The 21707-nt window shown below is 40.1% G+C and overlaps 1 protein-coding gene across 1 annotated transcript in view; it reads right to left on the bottom strand.

Moving 5' to 3' along the window:
• ACOXL (acyl-CoA oxidase like) overlaps positions 1-21707 on the bottom strand; it is a 342867-nt gene that overhangs the window by 158978 nt on the left and 162182 nt on the right. Inside the window, exon 12 of the mRNA XM_032410454.1 lies at positions 17520-17673. Within this exon, the coding sequence (XP_032266345.1) occupies positions 17520-17673 (154 nt within the window). The remainder of the gene's footprint in view (positions 1-17519; positions 17674-21707) is intronic.

The raw sequence follows: 21707 nt of genomic DNA, 5'->3' as shown, positions 1-21707 counted from the left end.
AGAAGATAAAATCAAGAACATGGAGAAACAGTATACAAAATAACAATGGCCTAAAATTTTCCAAAATGATCAAGTGACACAAACCCACATATCAGGCAAACTCAAATAACCCCAAATAGGAAAAATATAAAAACAAATTAATACTTAAGCACATTATAGTAAAACCATAGATCACCAAAAAATAAAATATCTTAAAAGAAGCAGAGACTCCCCCTCCAATAGATTACCATGAAGAATTACAATTAGACAGACAGTTGATTCCTCAGCAACAACGGAATCCAGAATAATAATAAAAACTTCAAAGTACTGAGAAAAATGGCTGTCAATCATGAATTCTATACTTAACGGTACTTCATCTTTTAAGACTGGGCATAAAATAAAGACATACTCAGACAAATAAAACTTAGGTTTACCACCACAGACCCACACTAAGTGGCATTCTGACAAAGGTACTCCAGGAATAAACAATGGCTAAAGAGATGCCTGAAGGAATTGTAAACAAAGACACTGGTAGAAGGAGTTCTAAAGAAAGAGTAGAAGTAGAACTTTAGAACTTTAGAACTTTCTAAAGAAAGTTTAGAAGTAGTTCTAAAGAAACCCTGGTTCCATATAATAATAAATACAATGGCTAATTGGTGGAATTAAAAAAGACAGTACTGAAGTAATGGACACGATAGCCCAGAGGGTGGGAGCTGGTGGTTAGGGAAAGCAATCTAAGCCCTGTGTTGTTTGAAGAAAGGAAAGATGATAATTAACTTTAGACTTCGTATGTTAAATGTGCATATTAAAACTGCTAGAGTGGGGACACCTGGGTGGCTCAGTCAGTTAAGCATCCAACTCTTGATTTCAGCTCAGGTCATGATCTCAGGGTTGTGGGATTGAACCTACCATCAACACAGGGAGATTTTAGCCCACTCAATAGTTGAGAGATCAGACACACCAAAGCCTCAGTAAGAAGAGGGAATATTTGAATAATGCCATTAATAAGCTTGCTCTATTGGTTACATTTAAAACCCTGAGTTACTGAACGCACATTCCCTTGAAGCACACATGGAAACACAGACAGTTTCCGTGTGTGCTTCAAGGGAAGTAGGCCGTAACCAATTTCAAAGAATCTGTATCCCATTGGCCATTTTCTCTGACTACAATGGAATTAAGTGGAAAAATCAATATAATAATAATTATTATTATAACAACAAAACAATGAGAACAGTTACTAAAAGGAAAGCAGTATTATTGCACAGTGGTTATACCCTGTAGCCAAACCAGCTGGGTTTAAATCTTGGCTCTGCCAATTCAGGAACTGTGTAATTTGGGGCAAATTGCTTAAATTCTTAGTCCCTCATTCTTCACATACAAAATATTGAGGTTATAATAGTCCTACTTTGTGGGGTTGTTGTGAGGATTATATAAGTTAATCAATTTAAATGTGAAGACTCAGGCTTGACACATAGAAAGAATTCATCAAAGGTTAGATTGTTGTTGTTGTTTTTTTAAACACTCGACATTAGGAAATCTAAAAACATAATTCAATTCCCGGGTCAAATGATTCATGATGGAAATTAAAATATACTTAGAATTGATAAACAGAAAATCTTATTTATCAAATTATGGTTGATATAGCCAAAACAGTATTTATTTTATTTTTTTAACATTTACTTTTTTTAAAAGATTTTTATTTATTTATTTGACAGACAGAGACACAGCAAGAGAGGGAATACAAGTACGGGGAGTAGGAGAGGGAGAAGCAGGCTCCCTGCTGAGCAGGGAGCCCAATGACACGGGGCTCGATCCCAGGTCCCTGGGATTATGACCTGAGCTGAAGGCAGACGCTTAATGACTGAGCCACCCAGACACCCCTAAAGCAGTATTTAAAAAGAAATGTTACAACTTTAAATGTTTATAATAGAAAAGGAGAAACTGTAAAAATTAATGAGATAATATCCAAGCTAAGGTATTAGAAGAACAGCAGGAAAATAAACCCAAGAAAAGTAGAATAAAATGAATAATAAAGATAAAAATCAATTAAATAGAAAATCCAGATACAATCTGGACAGGATCAACAGAACCAAAATTTATTATTTGAAAAAAATACAAAAATAGAGCACAAGATAAGGAGATGGAAAAAAGAAAGAATATTAGGAATGGCAAAGGGAGCATAACTATAGACACAGCAGGGATTGAAAAGATAAAAGGATATATGAACTTATGCCAATAAATTTTAAAACTAAGAATAAATGGAAAAATTGCTGGAAAAATATAAATGATGAAAACAGACTCAAGAGGAAAAAGAAAACCCAAGTAGCTGTAACCACTAAAGAAAGCGAATCAATCATTTAAAATGTTCCCAGAAATAAATCATGGATCCTATACAGCTTTACAGGTATTTGTACCAAATATTCAAGGAACAGATAATTCAATTTTACACAAACTCTTTGAGAAAATAGAAAACATGGAGCACCCCCTCCCAAAGCCATTTAATGAAACTAGTATAACTTTGATATCCAAATTGGACAGGGGCAGTGCTAGAAAGGAAAAATACAGGCCAACCTCACTTGTTACTATAGATGGAAAAGTCCTAAATGAATCTCAGCAGACAGAACCAACAGTGTATTAAACACACACACACACACACACTCACACACACACATACACACACACACACACCATGACTAAGTTTATATCCCCAAACTCAAGATTTGTTAAACATTAGAAAATCTATTAATGTAAATCCACTATATTAACAGGTTAAAAGGAGGAAAGGGTACAATTATCTCAATAAAATAAATACACATAATTCCCTAAAAGTCAAATCTATTCATAATGTTAAAACCAATAAAAAAATAAACATACACACACAAAAGTCTCTTCAGGAACTAAGAGTAAAAGAAACCTTCTTTGACATGACAAAGAACATCTACAACTATAAACAACTCTATGCCAACAAACTGGACATAGAAAAGAAATGGAAAAATTCTTAGAAACATACAAGTTACTAAGACTGAATCAGGAAGAAATAGAAAATCTGAATAGATCAATTACTAGTAAGCAGATTGAGCCAGTAATCAAAAATCTCCCAATGAAAAAAAACCCAGGAACAGATGGTTTCACTGGTGAATTTTACCAAACATTTGGAGAAGAATTAACAACAACCCTTCTTAAATTCTTCCAAACATATCAAAGAGAAGGGAACACTCCTAAACTCATTTTATGAAGCTAGTATTATCGATACCAAAACCAGAAAAAGGACATTACTAGAAAAGAAAACTGCGGGCCAATATCCTGATGAATATGAATCCAAAAATTCTCAATAAAATACTAGCAAACTGAATTCAGCAGCACATTAAAAGGACCATTCACCATGATCAAGTGGGATTTATTCCTGGGATGCAAGGATGGTTCAACATATGCAAATCAATCAGTATAATATATCACATTAATAGAATAAAAGAAAAGAATCATATGATTATTTCAATAGATGCAGAAAAATCATTTGACAAAATTCAACATTCATTCACGATAAAACTCAACAAATTAACCATAAAAGGAACATATCTTAACATATTAAAGGCCATATATGACAAGCCCATAACTAACATCATACTCAGTGTATGATAAAAGGATGAAACTTTTTCTCTAAGACCAGGAACAAGACAGTGTGCCCACCCTCATCACTCCTATTCAGCATAGTACTAGAAGACCTAGATAGAGCAATCAGGCAAGAAAAAGAAATAAAAAGTATCAGAATTGGAAAGGAAGAAGTAAAATTATCTCTATTTGCAGACAACAGGATTTTATATATAGAAAATCCTAAATATTCAACCAAAAAAAAAAAAAAACCAAACTGTTAGATCTAATCAATGAATTCAGTAAAGTTGTAGGATACAAAATTAACATACAAAAATCAGTAACGTTTCTATATACCAACAACCAAATTTCTAAAAAAATAAATAAAATAAGACCCAGCAATTGCACTACTGGGTATTTACCCTAAAGATACAAATGTAGTGAAAAGAAGGGGCAGCTGCACCCCAATGTTCATAGCAGCAACGTCCATAATAGCCAAACTGTGGCAGGAGCCAAGATGTCCTTCAATAGATGAATGGATAAAGAAGATGTGGTTCAGGGGCACCTGGGTGGCTCAGTCATTAAGCGTCTGCCTTCAGCTCAGGTCATGATCCCAGGGTCCTGGGATCCAGCCCCGCATCAGGCTCCTTGCTTGGCAGGAGGCCTGCTTCTCCCTCTCCCACTCCCCCTGCTTGTGTTCCCTTTCTCACTGTCTCTCTCTCTGTCAAAAAAAAAGAAGATGTGGTTCATATATACAATGGAATATTACTCAGCCATCAGAAAGGATGAATACCTACCACTCAAATTGACATGGATGGAACTGGAGGGTATTATGCTAAATGAAATAAGTCAATCAGAGAAAGATAATTATCATATGGTTTCACTCATATGTGGAACATAAGAAATAGTGTAGAGGATCATAGGGGAAGGGAGGGGAAACTGAATGGGAAGAAATCAGAGAGGAGACAAACCATGAGAGACTTTTTTTAAATTTTATTTTATTATGTTATGTTAATCACCATACATTACATCATTAGTTTTTCATGTAGTGTTCTATGGTTCATTGTTTGCGTATAACACCCAGTGCTCCATTCAATATGTGCCCTCTTTAATACCCATCACCAGGCTAAACTATCCCCCCACCTCCTCCCCTCTAGAACTCTCAGTTTGTTTCTCAGAGTCCATAGTCTCACCATAAGAGACTCTTGACTCTGGGAAACAAACTGAGGGTTTTGGAAAAGGAGGAGGGTGGGGGGATGGGGTAACTGGGTGATGGGCATTAAGGAGGGTATGTGATGTGATAAGCACTGGGTGTTATATGCAACTAATGAATCATTGAATACTACATCAAAAACTAATGATGTACTATATGTTGGCTAATTGAATTTAAATAAAAATAAATAAAAAAAAATCAATCACATTTACAGCAGCACCAAAAATAATATAATATTTAGGAATAAATTTAACTAAGGGAGTAAAAGTTCCCCATACTGAAACTGTAAGATACTGATGAAAGAAATCAAAGAAGACACAAATAGGAGTAAAAAATAAGCCTTTCTTGAACTCTCTGAGTCATGACTTGGGTTCTGTGGAAATAGTCTTATTCTGCCCTGAAACCTGAAAAGTTACCTGGTAGTTAATTTCAAATATGTTTGAACCACAAACTTCATTATTGGTGGACCTCTGATTTTTAATAAAAGTCTATAATTCAAGTTAAAAAAAAAAAAGAAAACACAAATAAATAAAATGGTATCCCATGTTCATGGATTGGAAGAATTAATATTGTTAAAAATGTCAATACTACCAAAATCCATCTATAGATTCAATGCAATCTCTACCAAGCTTCCAATGGTATTTTTTACAAAAGTAGGAAAAGAACTCCTTTTATATAGAGCAAGAAAAGACCCCAAATAACCAAAGAAACCATGAGAAAGAAGAACAAAGCAAGAGGTATCACACTTCCTGATTTCAAGCTGTACTATAAAGTTATAGTCATCAAAACAGTATGGTACTGGTATAAAAACATAAATAGACCAATAGAACAGACATAAACTCAAATATATACAGTCAACTAATAACTGACAAGGGAGCAAAGAATACTCAATGGAGAAAACATAGTCTTTTCCATAAATGGTACTGGGATAATTGGATATCCACATGTAAAGAATGAAACTGGACCTACCACTCTTACACCACTCACAAAGATTCACTCAAAGTGGATTAAAGACTTAAATGTAAGACCACAGACCATGATACTTCTAGAAGAAAACACAGAACAAAGCTCCATGACATGGGTCTTGGTAAAGATTTTTTGGATATGACACCAAAGCACAAGCAACAAAATAAAAAATAAAGGGAGACTACATCAAACTAAAAAGATTCTGTGCCATAAAAGAAACCATCAACAAAATGAAAAGACAACTTATGGAATGGGAAAAGAATAGTTGCAAACTATATATCTGATAAGGGGCTAATATCTGACATATAAAAGATAAAGAACTTATATAACTCAGCAGCAAACAAACAAACAAACAAAAAACAAACAACAAATAACCCAATTAAAAATGGGCAAAAGACTTGAATAGGTATTTCACCAAAGAAGATATACAAAAGACCAACAAGTAAATGAAAAGTTCTCAACATCACTAGTCATTAGAGAAATGTGAGTTAAAATCACTATGAGATATCATCACCTCATGCCAGTTAGAATGGCCATCACCAAAAAGACAAGAGATAACAAATGCCAGTGTGGATGGAGAGAAAAGAGCTGTGCACTCTTGGTGGGATTATAAACTGGTACTGCCACTATGGAAAACAGTATGGAGGAGCCTCAAAAAATTAAAAATAAAACCACCACATGATCCAGCAGTTCCACTTCTGGGAATATATCCAAAGGTAATGATAACATTAACTTGAAAAGATATCTGCACCCCCATGTTAATAGCAGCATTATTTACAATAGCCAAGCTATGAAAACAGTCAATGAATGGATGAATGGGTAAAGAAGTTGTATACACACATGCACACACATACACATACACAGAGGAATATTATTCAGCCATAAAAAACAAGGAAGTTCTACCATTTGCAGCAACATGAATGGACCTTGAAGGCATTATGCTAAGTGAAATAAGTCAGACAGAGAAAGACAAATACTGTATGATCTCAATTATACGTGGAATCTTAAAAAAAAAAAAAAAAAACCTCACAGAAAAAGAGGTGAGACTTGGCCTTAGCAGAGGCAGGGAGGGAGGGAGAGTTGGAGGAAAGTTGTCAAAAGGTACAAACTTCCACTTATAAAATAAATTAGTACTGGGGATGTGATATAAAACATGACAACTACAGGTAACACTGTTATATGATATACAGGAAAGAAGTTAAGAGTATAAAATCCTAAGAATTCTCATTACAAGGAGAAATTTTTTTCCTTTACTATTTTCTTCTTTCTTTTTTTTTTATTGTATCTACATGAGAAGATGGACATTAGCTGAACCTATTGTGGTACTCATTTCACAATATATGTAAATCAAACCATCAGGCTATATGCCTTAAATGTATACAGTGATGTATGTCAATTATTCCTCAATAACACTGGGGAAAAAAGAATATCTGCAACATACCCATACCAAATAACATCCTTAATGGTGAAACAGTAAGCACATGCCCTTTAAAGTCAAGAATAAAATTTAGGTGCTTGTTATCAATCACTTCTTTCAACCACAGCACTGAAGGTCCTTGCTACTTCAATAATATGACAATGAAATAAATATAAATAATTGTAAAAGAAGAAACAAGCCATCACTTGTCACCAGTGATATGACTGTCTACACTGAAAATGCAAAAAAACTACAAACAGATTATTAGAATTATTATGGCAGTTCAACAAGGTTGCTGGATATAAGATCGACATAAAAAGTTGAGTTCCATATCTATGCACCAGCCTGAAAGGATTAGTTAGAAAATATTTTAAAAGCTATCATATATACTATAATAGATATCTGCTCCATGTCTGTCTCACCACCCATACTAGTGAAGCATCAGCAGGCATGTTCATGATATGCAACACCATTCCTGAACCAAAAATGACTGAGTTGGGAAGTACTATAACTCAGACTGAGCCAGGGATTTAGCGCTAGATTTATGAGATACCATCTCAGAGTAGAGCTAGAATGGAGATGCTATGAACTTGATAGCCAAAGGGCAGCTACAAGTGCAGAGGAACAAGGAGAATGAGCAGACACTCAGCAAAGGCTGAGACTATGGGACCCAAGAGAAGTTCCTGCCCCCACTCCAGATCCCTTCCCAGTTCCTGGTCCTCAGATTCCAGAACACATCTCATCTCTCAGCTCTCTCTCTCTTTCTCTAAGTCTGTATTCTCCTTTCTCGATTGAGCAACTCTGAAATGAGTCTCTCTAACTGGAATCCAAAAGGATTTTAATTAAAATGATCACAACATCAGAAAGTCAACCGTGAAGCTTCATTTTTCCCCCTCCTTATTTTCTTGATGTGATGGGTGAATATCTTTCTGGAGTGTTCTGAACCATCTCAAGGGAGGGTAAAGTAAGAATACAGTAGATTCAAAAATTGGCACATTGACCTAGGATCGATGCCAGCTTTATCCATTATCTTCTCATATGTCTGAATGTTATCCATTTCATATAAAATTTATAATCACCTTCTTTATGACCTTAAGAAATTTGGGCTGAGATCTTCAAAGGAATGATGCCAATAAAATGGATTGTCCTTGGGTCATTTTAGTAATCTCTCGTTTCTTTATCAGTGATGAGGGTCAGTTTTACTGCCTGCTACTCTCCCACTCTAATTTACCTGACAAGATAAGACCTACTAACATAAGACACTCACAAATATGACATGTGGATTTTCTCACAGGGAGATTATTTTTTCCAGTGACCACAGGTTGACAGCAAAACACAGAGGTTTGTTTTAAAATCATGGATTATGTTAAATGAAGGGGGTAAGCATAGAATATTGATTAACATGGAACCCAGGGGCCAGAAACAAAGTTATCATCTCCCACCCCTAGAAAAGTAAGGTCCTGAATTAGGGACAAGAGCCTTGGATTTGGGAGACTTGAATCAGAACCTGCCTCCACCTTCTACTAGCTCTGGAGAAATAGCATCTCATCTCTGGCCTTAGATCTTCAATCCATGGGAAAACCATAAGGATAATAATTCTTGCTTATAGGACTGTTGGAGGATTACAGGTGTTAACACCTATATAGGCCCTGGCACTCTACCTAGCAGGGACTCAGAATGTCAGGGAGTCAAAAACAGAAAGCTGTTTTGAAAAAAGAGAGCTGATTCCTCTAATCTTGAGCAAGGTTCTTTCAAAGTTGAGAAATAATTTATCATCATAAAGTATTTTTACTATGCTGTTTTTCTAAATCCCTACAATCAAACTGGTTGTTGTCTGCATAATGACCAGAAAGTGACAGCAGAAATGAGGAGAAACCTAGGGTTTAATCCAGAGTCCCAAAATGTTGAGATTCTTCTTGTAGGCCCTAACTCTGTCCAGAGAAAGGGTCCTCTGATCAATGAAGTTGATCAGAGACCCACTGATGTTCTAGAAAAATCAGGTCAGGGCTGAGCAAAGAGTCTGGCTGAAGAAGGTGTCATAGCAGCCACAGAGAGGTTCCTTCTACTGGGGTCAGCAGCACTTGGATCCCAGCCAGTCCCCTCCTAGGAGGTCTGTCAGATCCTGGGACCCCTTCTGAGTATGGGCCATACCTGAACCTCTTCCAGGTACTTGGCATTACCCAGTAATGTTACCCAGTTACTTGGCATTAGGGTGAAGCCCAACTCACCCCTACCCTGCCCACACGTGCAACACTAGCCAGCTGGATCCATGACCTCCATACCTAGAATCCTCCGCCAGAATCACTAGCTCCACATAACCCAGGCACCAGCCAGGATTTTTCTTGGCTCTGTCTCTTCTTAAGAAATTGAATGGGGAGTAAAATGGTCTCTGCCATATTAGATCCAAGTCAGGCTGACCTACTTATCTATTTTGAGAGATATACATCCAGGGGATTGCTATGAAAAGCTGGGCAGTTAAAGAAATACTATCTATTTTATTCCAGGGAATAGTAAATCTGCAGCAGCCAGGACAAAGGGGTGACCCTCAAATGACTATCCTCCTTGCACCAGCCTGCCTGCTGCACAGAGCCCATTTTTCTGAGAGGACTTCATGTTCCACCAGAGTTTTGATTCTTCCTTGGGCCTGAAGCGGGGCCCACTGTGCTCTTGGATTTTTCAGTCTGGTTTTTCTAGTTCTTCTGCCTCTCCTTCGGTCACCAGCACTCTTAGCTGCTTGCATGCGGAGTTCCGCTCTCCTTACTACTCTGCAGCAGCACCTCAGGAAACCAGGAACCATGTGTGAGAGTCAACAAGCATGACCAGGCTCCAGAGGAAGCTGGCCAGGCTCCTTCAGGAATGAGTAAGGGCTTGAGCTTCAGCACGCGGACCTCACGTCATCTCTTTGGGATTCCCAGAGTTCTGTTTTGCTTATTTCAGGCCTTGGCTCTGTTCCAAGAAATGGTCAATGCCAGATAAATGAGGTCGTGTTGAATCTCCCTGAGGAGTTAGTTTTGGGATTAAGTCTACTAAATAACTGAGGGGCTCCGCAACACACCACTTCTTTTTTTTTTTTTTAATTTACAAACACTTGTAATTGTTTTAGTGCTCTCTTATGTGATCTTTAAAATATAATGACTCAGTCATGGCCCAGCTGGATGACATCTCCAAACAGCAAACAGCAGCTCTGTGTCTAACATGAAAGGAATGGTCAGTGTGTGTTTGCTGATAACCTCATCATCAGGCTGGGTTGTAGATCTCTTCTGAGACTTTCGCTTGCTCCAATTTTGTACGGAAATTTCTTTATTCTGCTTCAGCCAGTTCTGCTCTTCCATGCAGGATTCTGAAACAGAATGGAGCTGCCACGGGCTGAGATGAGAAGGCTCTCACAGAGGGGCCCTGATGGAGGGGAGCCTAAAATCCTGCTGTGGAGACCCATCCTCAGGGCCCGGTGAGCCCAGGAGTGGTATCTCCCAGTGTTGATATCAAGGGGGACAACATAAAGAACACAGCTCCTGGCCATGGGCATCCAGGTACAGGGAATGCGCAAGGGCCAAAGGATAGTCTAACAGTTCCCTGTGAAGAATGTGGCTGTACAGGGTCAACAGCTAGGGCTCCTGCTAAGTTGTACTCCAGTGGCAGGATCAGCAGGAACCATGCAGCCTGTCTAGGCCCGAGCCTGTTTTTGCAGACCCTGATGATTTGGAGTCATATCTGCTGAGAATGTGACTTGCTTCCACTCTCCAAGGCTGTACCCTGAGGAGCTCTAACCAGGGAGCTCCCACGTGAGTCTAATGGGTCATGGGGGTCGGGGTGAGAGAGTTGGATCCTTCAGTGTAATCACATCCAGGAAAAAATAAGAGGACATTCTAGTATTTACTGAGTGCCTATCATGGCTAGGCTTTAAAAGATAAGAAAATTGAGGTTCCCGGTGGTAAGATCCAGGGTCACAGAGCCCTGACCAGGAGGTCTCACCCCTTCGGTGATGAATGCTCTCCCCCCCACCTCTCATATTGCCCCTTTTCATGATGCAGCCCCATAAGAGGATTCTGTAATCTGGGGTTCTGCTTCCCTATTCCTCTCTCAGACAACTGTAGGAAATTCAATCTGAATTTGCTTGGATATGGAGAAAACAGACAATGTACAAGTACAGTTAAATAGCAACAGTCCTAAGAACTTGGTTGGCTCCACCAATTTTTAAAGAAAGAAGGTGGAAGCAAAGAGAAGCAGCTGAGGCCCGAGTCATGTGACTACCCAGAGCCCGCAGAATTCAGCTCCCAGCGTTCCCACATGGGCAGGTGAAGGGTTTTCATCATGTCCAAATGAGGCCAGTTGGATTCTCCACTTACATACTGAGATTAAAATCCAAAATGCAGAACATGTGTGAGCATGAAGCCCTCGCCATTGGGAATGGTGCCCGGCTGCACGCCAAGAATGGGCTTTGCTTTCCCAACTCCTGTCCCAGCTCCTCCCTGACTTACCAAAGAAGTTCAGGGTTAGTAATGTAACCACATCCCGCCTTACTTCCCTCAGCCCTACAATAAAGGGCAAGAGCCAGGAATCACCTCAGAGGGTCTGAGAGGAAAAGGGTCTGGTCCTGCCTGTTAACCTCCCCCATTATGGGAGGACCCAGTTTAATGCTAACTTCTGAGCAGCTCAGCAAGGCTCGTCTACACACTCAGGAACAGGAGAGACCCGGCCAAGGTCACACAGCTCTAAAGTGGCATGCTGGATTCAGACTGTGCTCATCCCATCAACATGAACCCAGCTATTTTCTGGAGCATAGGGAACACTTGGTTTGCATATGGCACAGTGGTTTGGTGCATGGCCTCTGGAGACAGATTCTCTGCGTTTAAAGCCTGGCTCTGCCACTTTTTAGCCCCTTAACCTTGGGTCAGTTATTTAATCTCTTTCTGGCCTCAGTTTCCTCCTTTGAAAAGTAAATCTGATAACAGTACTCATCTAACTTAGGAGTTAGCTAAGTTACTATATGTGAAGCACTTAAAAAGGTGCCTACATTTATAGAAAATCCTTTATGACTGTTAACTAAAACAAATAAAAAGCAGAGAGACCCCGCAGCCCCTGGATCCTGGGCCCCTGCATATGCTATGTCTGACATGGGAAGAAGCTGCCTTTCTTCAGCATGAAGAGTCAGTTGGAAGGGCAGGTCTGGAGTCCCAGAGGCACTAAGCCCCCCTGGAGTTCAGACCTCATCTTTGGTTAAGTGTGGGCCTTGTAACATTAGGAGGCTTGTTAAACTGAAGTAGGACCTGTGTGCAAATGCAGGGTGCACTGGGGTCCCACTCACCCAGTGCTATCTGTTCATTCCACACAGTGAAGGTGAACTTCATCTCCTTGGAGAGCCTCCCAGACACCTCAGTGTGATTTCCCACTCCTCCTCGGGGCATAGCTTCACCATATCAGCATGGACTCTGGGGTCAGATGACCAACTGCTCTGAACCCCCGTTTCCTCGTCTGCAAAGTGGGGATAACCAAAGTAGCTAAAGTTGTTATTAACCTGCTTACCGTTAACCTGCTAAGGTTGTTATTAGGCCGAGGATTATTATATCCTCTCGAATTGGCCCCCTTGTCATTATGAAATGGACTTATTTATCCCTGGCAATATTCTTGGCTCTGAAATCTGCTTTGTCTGATAGTAATAGTCACTCCAGCTTTCTTTTGATTAGTGTGAGCATGGCATATCTTTTTCCATCCTTTTACTTTTAACCTCTTTGAGTCTTTATATTCGAAGTGTGTTTCTTGTAGGTATGTAGCTGGGTCTTGCTTTTTTATCCAATCTGGCAATCCCTGATTTTAATTGGGGTATTTGCATTTAAACCATTTATGAACATGGTTTGGTTTATATCTACCATATGGCTATTTGTTTTTTATTTGAACAATCTCTTCATTCTCCGCTACTTCTTCTTCTCCTGCTTTCTTTTGGATTAACTTAGTATTGCTGAATTCCATATTAACTCCTATGTTGGCTTATAACTCCTTGTTGTATTATTTTAGTGGTAGCTTTAGGGTTTATGGTATAAATCTTCAACTTCCCACAGCCTACTTTCAGGTGATATTATACCACATCAGGTGTAGCATAAGAACCTTACAAAAGTACACTTCCTTTTCTCCCCTTCTGGTCTTTACGTGATTATTGTCATACATTTTACTTTTATACATGTTATAAAACTCACTCTACATTGCTATTATTTTTGTTGAGAGTCAATTACTTATTTTTTTAAAAGATTTATTTATTTGAGAGAGAGAGAGAGTGTGTGCATGAGCAGGAGTTGGGGGTGGGGGAGGGCCAGAGAGAGAAGGAGAGACTCTCAAGTAGACTCCCCCCTAAGCACAGAGCTCAACTTGGGGCTCCATTTCACAACACTGAGATCATGACCTGAGCAGAAATCATGAGTTGGACACTAACCGACCGAGTGACCCAGGCACACCTCAATTACCTTTTAAAGAAATTTAAATACTAAGAAAAATCTTATATATATTAGAAAGTTATGGAGCACCTGGGTGGCTCAGTTGGTTAAGCAACTGACTCTTGATTTGGGCTCAGGTCATGATCTCAGGATCATGAGATCGAGCCCCAAGTCAGGCTCCCCACTCAGTGTGGGGTCTGCTTGAAATTCTCTCTCTCCCTCTGTCCCTCCCCCCTGCTGTGCTCTCCCTCTCTCTCTCTCTAAAATAAATAAATGAAATCTTAAAAAAAACCTATTTTTGGTGCTTTTCATTGTTTTGTGCAGATCCATATTTCTATCTGATATCATTTTCCCTCTGTGTGAAGAGTTTCCTTTAATATTTCTTACAGTGAAAGTCTGCTGGTGATGAATCCTTTCAACTTTGGCAAGTCCAAACATGTCTTTGTTATAACCTTTTTTTTTTTTGAAACATAATTTTTCAGAGTATAGAATTTTATCTTGATTTTTTTCCTTTAATACTTTTTAAAATGTTGCTCCACTTCTTGTTTTTATTTTTTTTTTCCCAAAGAGAAATGTGCTGTCATCCTTAACTTTGTTCTTTTATACATAACATTTCTTTTATTCTCAGGCTGAGTCTTAAAGTATTCCAGACTGGCTTGTGGGAAAAGGCACTATTCCCAGTCCCATGTGAGGACCACATACTGTTCCCTCCAATCCTTCCAGGTGATTCTTTCCCTCACACACATGCAATAGTCAGTGCTCAGCTATATGTTTGAAGGGGGTCACTGCAGATGCCTGAGTTCTCTCTCTGACCGACCAGTTCTCTTCTGTCTCCTATTCTATCCCATGAATTCCAGGTGCTTTGGTCTCCCTCGACTCTCAGCATCGTGTCTTCAAATCAGAGAGTTCGCTGGGCTCTGCCTCAGTTGCCCCTCCTAAGGCATGGTGTGGAAACTCTCGAGGTAGTAAACTGGGACAAATGTAAGACTAATTTAATTTAATTTAATTTAATTAATTTCCTCACTCTCACTGCCTGATGTCCAGTGTCTTGCTATTTTAGTCAGGAGGGTAACTTCATGTAACTTCAACCTGGTCAGAGTGGGAGTCCCCGAATGTTCATTTCACTGAAATCTTAGGGCCACCCAGTTCCATGCACAATGTATGGTGTCCGCCCTCGCATTATCCGGCCCTCAGGACAGGGAGCATGTACCTTGCACACTGCTCCACACACAGACAGAACTTAGAAATACTGAACAATGACTCTTCATCAGCAGTCACTAAGGCAATGATGTGCTTGCACAAACATGAATTATGTAAGTTCCAACCAGTATTGTTCACTTGATGATCTAATTTTGGAAAAAAAGTTTGTATGAGATCTCATTTATCCCAGGTTTTATGCACAAAAAGTGATAGATGATGCTTCTTTTAGCACTATGTTCTTTTAGCAACTAAATGTCACCCTTGCGACATTCAACCCATCACCCAAAGAAAGCAACAATCGAGGAAGCTTCTGTAGCAAGAGCCAACCTAAGACTTTCTCATGGTTTCTTGACGCACAGTGATAATATTATTAAAATAGACAACCAACTGCTACGGAAACATTCAATGTGGAGAGAAAGAACCTCAGAATCCAAAGGTTTGCCCAGAACAATTTAAGAGCAACAATGCTGGGATGCTGAACTCTTGCCTAGACCAAATGCTGGAGGCTGCTGTGTCTTGAATCTTCCCCTCCGGCCCGAGATAAGCTAAGCAGACAGGAAGAACTGATCACTTTTGTTAAGTGTCAATGCCTGCAAGACATTTAGCAGCCTTTTTCCCTTTCCCATTTTCAAATACACAGTCTTAAATCCCAAAGAGCCAAATTAGTAACATTCCAGTGAAACTAAATTATCAGAGATAATGAATGCACAGGGCAACAATTCAATCAACCAATCTGTCTATCCACCATCCTATTTGCCATCAGTCTATCTGTCCACCATCCTATCTGTCCATCAGGTCATCTGGGAGGGTATGAAAGCCCAGGGGCAGGACACCACTGGGCACGTCAGTCCATGAAATGCATCAAAGGGAATGAGCCAAGGGAGGAAGACGAGAGGACCACAGGTGGTTTTGAGCATACCCTCAGGTTGAGTCATCTGTCAGAAGCCACAATATCTGCATCGGCTCAGCAGCCCCAGCAGAGCCCCAACCCTCCCCTATGGGGGCTACCTCTGCCTGAGGGGTCACTTCTGGTCTTACCTCCCACCTGCTAACCTAAACTTTCTTGTTCGACCCCAGAATCCCTGAGTTCTGTTCCTAACTGCTGCCAGCAAACTCCTGTTCCAAGAGATAACCGCCTTCCTGGAGCTACAGGTGGAAACCAGCCAAGTGGCAGGAGCCTCCCACCTTGCCAGGGCACTAAGGAAAGTCATGATGAGCCACGGCACCTGACTGCCTCAGAGGAGCTCAGCTCCCGGCCCAGCTGTACCCCAGCGCTAGCTGTTACTTTGTTCTGCATTCTCTTTCCTTCCATGTGGACTCCCACACAACATCCACGGGAGCAAAGCAGGCATGTCCACCACCATCACCCCCACCATCGTCACGGACACAGAGTGCACACCTAACTAGGCCTCCCTGCATCATGGGCACACCTTTACTTAGCCACCTACTTTCAGGTGATATTATACCTGAGAAATGATCACAGGTGAGAAATGATCACACTGGCTTTCACAGGAGGCCCTCATGCATGTTGTTCATGTTGGAGAAACTCTAGGGCTGTGCCTATTATGAAGGCCCAGCCCTTCCTCATTCCTTGCCCTTCATCCCTCACTCCTCACCCCTCCACAGGCCCCAGCTCTGATACAGAGAGGCAGCGCAGCAGACTTTCTGGAAACTTATCCTTCCCCTTTTATTTTCTACCACTGCCCTTAACTTGCTCTTGACCCCTTCGCACTGAGGCTAAAACTTGTCATCCTCCCCTGCACGTTCAGGGCTGCTGTTTATAGGACAATATTCAGCCAAGTTCAGGATCAAACTCAGGCCAAAACCCCAATAGGGGCTCCTTCTTCCCTCCTTCCTCCAGGAAATGTCTTTTGGAGGGTCCAGCAGTGCCTGCATCCAGCCCACATGCCAATGAAGCAGTGTAGTCCCTGGGGGTCACCAATGCAGGGCTGTCATCTGGGGATGAACCCCAGTTTCCACCACAGCTGATCCCCATAGCCCTGCTATGCTACTGCATCACAGGTCCACAACACCACACCCCACCCGCTATGCCCTCACAGATCCCACGTGGGTTCCCCTTCTAACCAGCTCCGAGCCCTTGTAAGGATGCAGAGACTCTCCAAATCCTGTTTCCCACATCTTGCAGGGGTCTCTGCTCTCAGGTTGTGGGGGAATCGGGCACAGATTCCAGCTCTTCTCAGAGTCCCCCTCAACTCTCCAGTGACTCAAAGTGAGATTTCTCACACCTCGTGCCCCTCACTGCACAATCCAGTCTGAGGCCCAGTGCTGGGGACATACTAAGCAGTCTCCAAATGCTTGGCACATCCCTGTCTGCCTTCTTCCTGGGGCTGGACACCCCTGGGGTCATTTCCTGCATTCTTCCCAAGGGATTCAAACATTGGAGAAGTGCTTTCATCATCTGATCCTCATTGGCCCTTCCCCATACTGTCAACAACAGCCACCACCAAGTTAAATGACATTTACTGCAGGCCTCTATGGGCCAGGCCGTGGGGGCTAGCATTTTACAAACGTAATGGTCCCCATCAGTCCTCGCAGCATGGTAGGAGGCAGACGCACGGATCGCAAGGCTAGGTGATGCACCCAGGGTTATGAAGACAACGGGTTTCTGCCTGAAGCTCATGCCCTGCTCGCGGACACACAGTGCTGGCCTCGCACTAGCTACAGCAGGGGGACCCGGGGGGCTGGTGCCTCTGGGGCCCGCGGGGCTCACCATGCCTCCTGTGCACTCGCGGCAGTCCTGCAGGCAGCTGACGTTCTCCCAGGTACTGTAGGCCTTCAGCCCCGCCACCAGCGCCTGCAGCGGGCGACTGTCCACGAGCTCCTTCCCACGGAAGATGTCCTCGTCCAGGAGGACCCCGGCATACCTGCGAGAGGAGTGCAGACGTGTGAGCGACGCAGCAGTGCCCCCACCCCAACCCCCAGGAACCACGGCGCAGGCGCGTCTGAGGCACCCCCAGGGTGACACCTGCTCCTTCCTCAGATGCTACCAAAGTCTCCATGTGCCCTTCAGAACCGTCACCCTGCACCCTGTCGCTGTGAGGCTCCACCACACCATCTGCCCCTTGGAAAACTTCTCCCTTGCTTTCTGTCCAGGCTTACTTTTCTGCCAGCCCCTCAGAGGCCCCATTGCTCACGTTGGCATCTGTCTTCACAGCCCTTGACCCAACAAAAAATGGGCACTCAGTGTAACTCTCTCCCTGCTGTCGTCTACCATAGAAGATCATATTCCAAACTATTTCCCTCCTCCCTTCACACAAAAATCTTTTACGTCTCTTACATTTTTTTTTAAATTTTTCTGATTCTACTTCCGTTGAAAGCATGCTAGGCGGAATAATGGCCCCCAAAGATGACCAGGTCCTCATCCCTGAAACCTGAGAATATGTTACCCCACGTGGCAGAAGGGATTTTTTTCAGATGTGATTAAATCTAGGCTCTTGCGATTGGGAGATTATCCTGGATCATCCGGGAGCCCAAATGTAATCACAAGGGTCCCTATAAGTGAGAGGGAGGCAGGAGAAGGAGATGGGACAACAAAGCAGTCAGGGAGATGCAGCATGAGACTCAACCAGCCATTGCTGGCTTTGAAATGGATGAAGGGACCACAAGCCAAGTAATGAGGGAGCCTCCAGAAGCTAGAAAATGCAAGGAAGTCAATTCTCCCCTAGAGCCTCCAAAAGGAATGCAGCCCTGCTGACACTGATTTTTCATCATTGAGACCTATTTTGGACTTCTGATCTCTAGAACTGTAAGATAACAAATTTGTGTTATTTTAAGCCACCAAGTTTGTGGCAATTACTTATAGCACCAATAGAAATGTATACAAATAGGAATTAACTTCTTCCTTCAAAGTGGTAAGATTCACCATTTTCCTTCATCTCTCAGCCACCTATGACCATGACTACTATGCAGCACAATGTCTATGGGCCTCCCTCCATCTGCATGCACACCCCCTCAGTTCTGGTTTTCTTCTTTGCCATGTTTCAAAATACTATAATGGAAGGTACAGGTTTCCCTCTCTCTCCCTTCTGAACAATTTCTTATAGAGCTTGTTTTTAAAGTCTCTTAAAATGAGTTATCGTTTATAACAACTGCTGGGAATAAAAGCTTTAGTGAACTCTTTCTCACTATGCTCTACCAAATTCCAGGACTGGCCTCTGATAAAGGGTGGTAAACACACTGAGCTGGGTACTTTCCTCTAAGCACCTCAAACTCATGGAAAGTACCATGAAGTATGGCCTTTCTGGTCTTCTCAACTGAAGCTTCAGACTCTGGAGATTGATAAGAGTAGTGGCAGTTAGAGGTGTTGATTCATTGACTGTTCTCTGTCAATTGAGTGCCATCTATTGAGATGATTATATGATGTTTCTCCTTTATAATGTTAATATGGCAAATCATATAGATTGATTTTCAAATGTTACACAAGCCTAACATTCCTGGGATAAACACCACTTGATCACTGTATAGAGTAAAATGCACTGTATGTGATCTACTAACATTTTGTTCACAAGGGATAGTGGTCTCATAATGTCTTTCCCTGGTTTTTGGTGTCAAGGTAATGCTCCTAAAATGAATTAGAAAGTTTTCCCTTCTCCTTCATTTTATGAAAGAGATTGTGTAAAGTTAGTATGTTTTCTTTTCTTAAGTATTTGGTATATTTCACCAACAATGTCAGATGAAGCTATTTCGATTTTCCAGTTCTTTTTCAGTCACTTTTGGTAACATGTCTTTCATAAAATTTTCTATTTCATATATATTGTAAAATATATTGGCATTACACTGACATTATATCAATAATAATAACCATAGTATTTAATTTTATCCTTTCAATCCATTTGAAAGGATACTGTAGGATCCTACTGTAGGATCTGTAGTGATGTCCTCTCATTTATTCCAGATGCTGATCATTTGTGTGTCTTTTTTCTTAATTAATCTAGCTGAAGGTCTATCAATTTTATCTATTTTTTGAAAGAAAAAATAATTTTTGGCTTAATTATGTTTATTTTTTGGCTATTTCTTATTTCAATGATTTCTGTTTTCATTTTTATTATTCTTTCTGCTTGATTTGAATTTGATTTGTTCCTTGTTCCACCTGAGACTAATGTAACACTGTATGTTAATTATACTTAAATAAAATAAATAAAATAAAATAAGAAAAGAATGTGCATTCTGCTGTTGTTGGATAGAATATTCTATAAATTTCTTTTAAGTCAAGTTCATTAGTAATGTTCATATCTTTTATATCATTACTGTTTATTATATCAATTACTACTTATTAAAATGGAAATTTACACCATTGATTTTCTAATTTTCTCCTTTTCTAATGTAAATATTTTAATTTTTCCTCTAAGAACTGGTTTAGCTGTACACCACAAATTCTGATATGTTGTTTCATTTTCATTTTGTTCAAAATATTTTCTAATTTCCCTTGAGACTTCTCCTTTGACCTATAAATTATGTGTGTTGTCTAGTTTCCTAATATATGGGATTATTCCAGATGTTTTTGTTATTAATTTCTAATTTCATTCTAATCAGAAAACATACTTTGTATGATTTCAATCCTTTAAATTTACATGGTTTGTCTTGATAAATGTTCTATGTGCACTTGAAAAGAACAGATATTTTTCCAAAAAAGGCATACAGAAGGCTAACAAACATATGAGAAGACACTCAACATCAAAAATTATCAGGAAAATGCAAATCACAACCACAATGAGATATCACTATACAGCTGTCATTATGGCTAAAATAAAAAAACATAAGAAATAGCAAGCGTTGGCAAGGATAGGGAGAAAAAGGAACTCTTGTGCAATGTTTGTGAGAATGCAAATTCGTGCAGCCACTGTGGAAAACAGTATGGCAGCTCCTCAAAAAATAAAAATAGAAATACCATATGATGCAGTAATTCCACTACTGGGCATTTATCCAAAGAAAATGAAAACACTAATTCAAAAAGATATATGCACCCTTGAGTTTACTGCAACATTATTTACAATAGCCAAGATATGGAAGCAACAAAGGCATCCATCAATAGATGAATGGATAAAGAAGATGTAGTGTATATACATAAAATGGAATATTATTCAGCCATAAAAAGAATGAAATCTCACCATTTGCAACATGGATGGACCCAGAGGCTATAATGCTTAGTAAACTGTTAGTCAGAGAAAGATATATCCCATATGATTTCACTCATATGTAGAATTTAAGAAATAAAACAAGTGAACAAAGAAAAAAAAGACAAAAAACCAGACTCTCAACTATAGAGAACAATCTGGTGGTTACCAAAGGGGAGATGGCTGGGGGGATGAATGAAATAAGTAAAGGGGATTAAGAGTATGCTTATCTTGATGAGCACTGAGAAATGTATAGACTTGTTGAATCATACATATATTGTACACCTGAGACTAATATAACACTGTATGTTAATTATACTTAAATAAAATAAATAAAATAAAATAAGAAAAGAATGTGCATTCTGCTGTTGTTGGATAGAATATTCTATAAATTTCTTTTAAGTCAAGTTCATTAGTAATGTTCGTATCTTTTATATCATTACTGTTTATTATATCAATTTTTATATCAACTACTCAAAGAGACTGACTGATGTTTGCAACTATAATTTTGGATTTGTTAATTTCTCCTTTCAATACTTTCCATTTTTGCTTCATGTATTTTGAGGCTATCTTGTGAGACCATGCACATTTAGATTGTTATGTCTTTTTGATGAGTAGACTGCTTTGTCATTATGAAATGTTCCTCTTTATCTCTGTTGATATTCTTTTTTCTGAAGTCTACTTTATCTAATATTAACATATCCACTCCAGCTCTCTTATGGTTAATGTTTGCAGGTGTAAATGTTTTATTCTCACACTTTTAATCTATTTGTCTTCATATTTTA

Source organism: Phoca vitulina, unplaced genomic scaffold (assembly GCF_004348235.1).
Source record: "Phoca vitulina isolate PV1807 unplaced genomic scaffold, GSC_HSeal_1.0 scaffold12, whole genome shotgun sequence".
NCBI classification, from domain to species: Eukaryota; Metazoa; Chordata; class Mammalia; order Carnivora; family Phocidae; genus Phoca; species Phoca vitulina.
The sequence above is the reverse complement of the archived record's forward strand: the minus strand, read 5'-3'. Positions and strand labels throughout refer to the sequence as shown.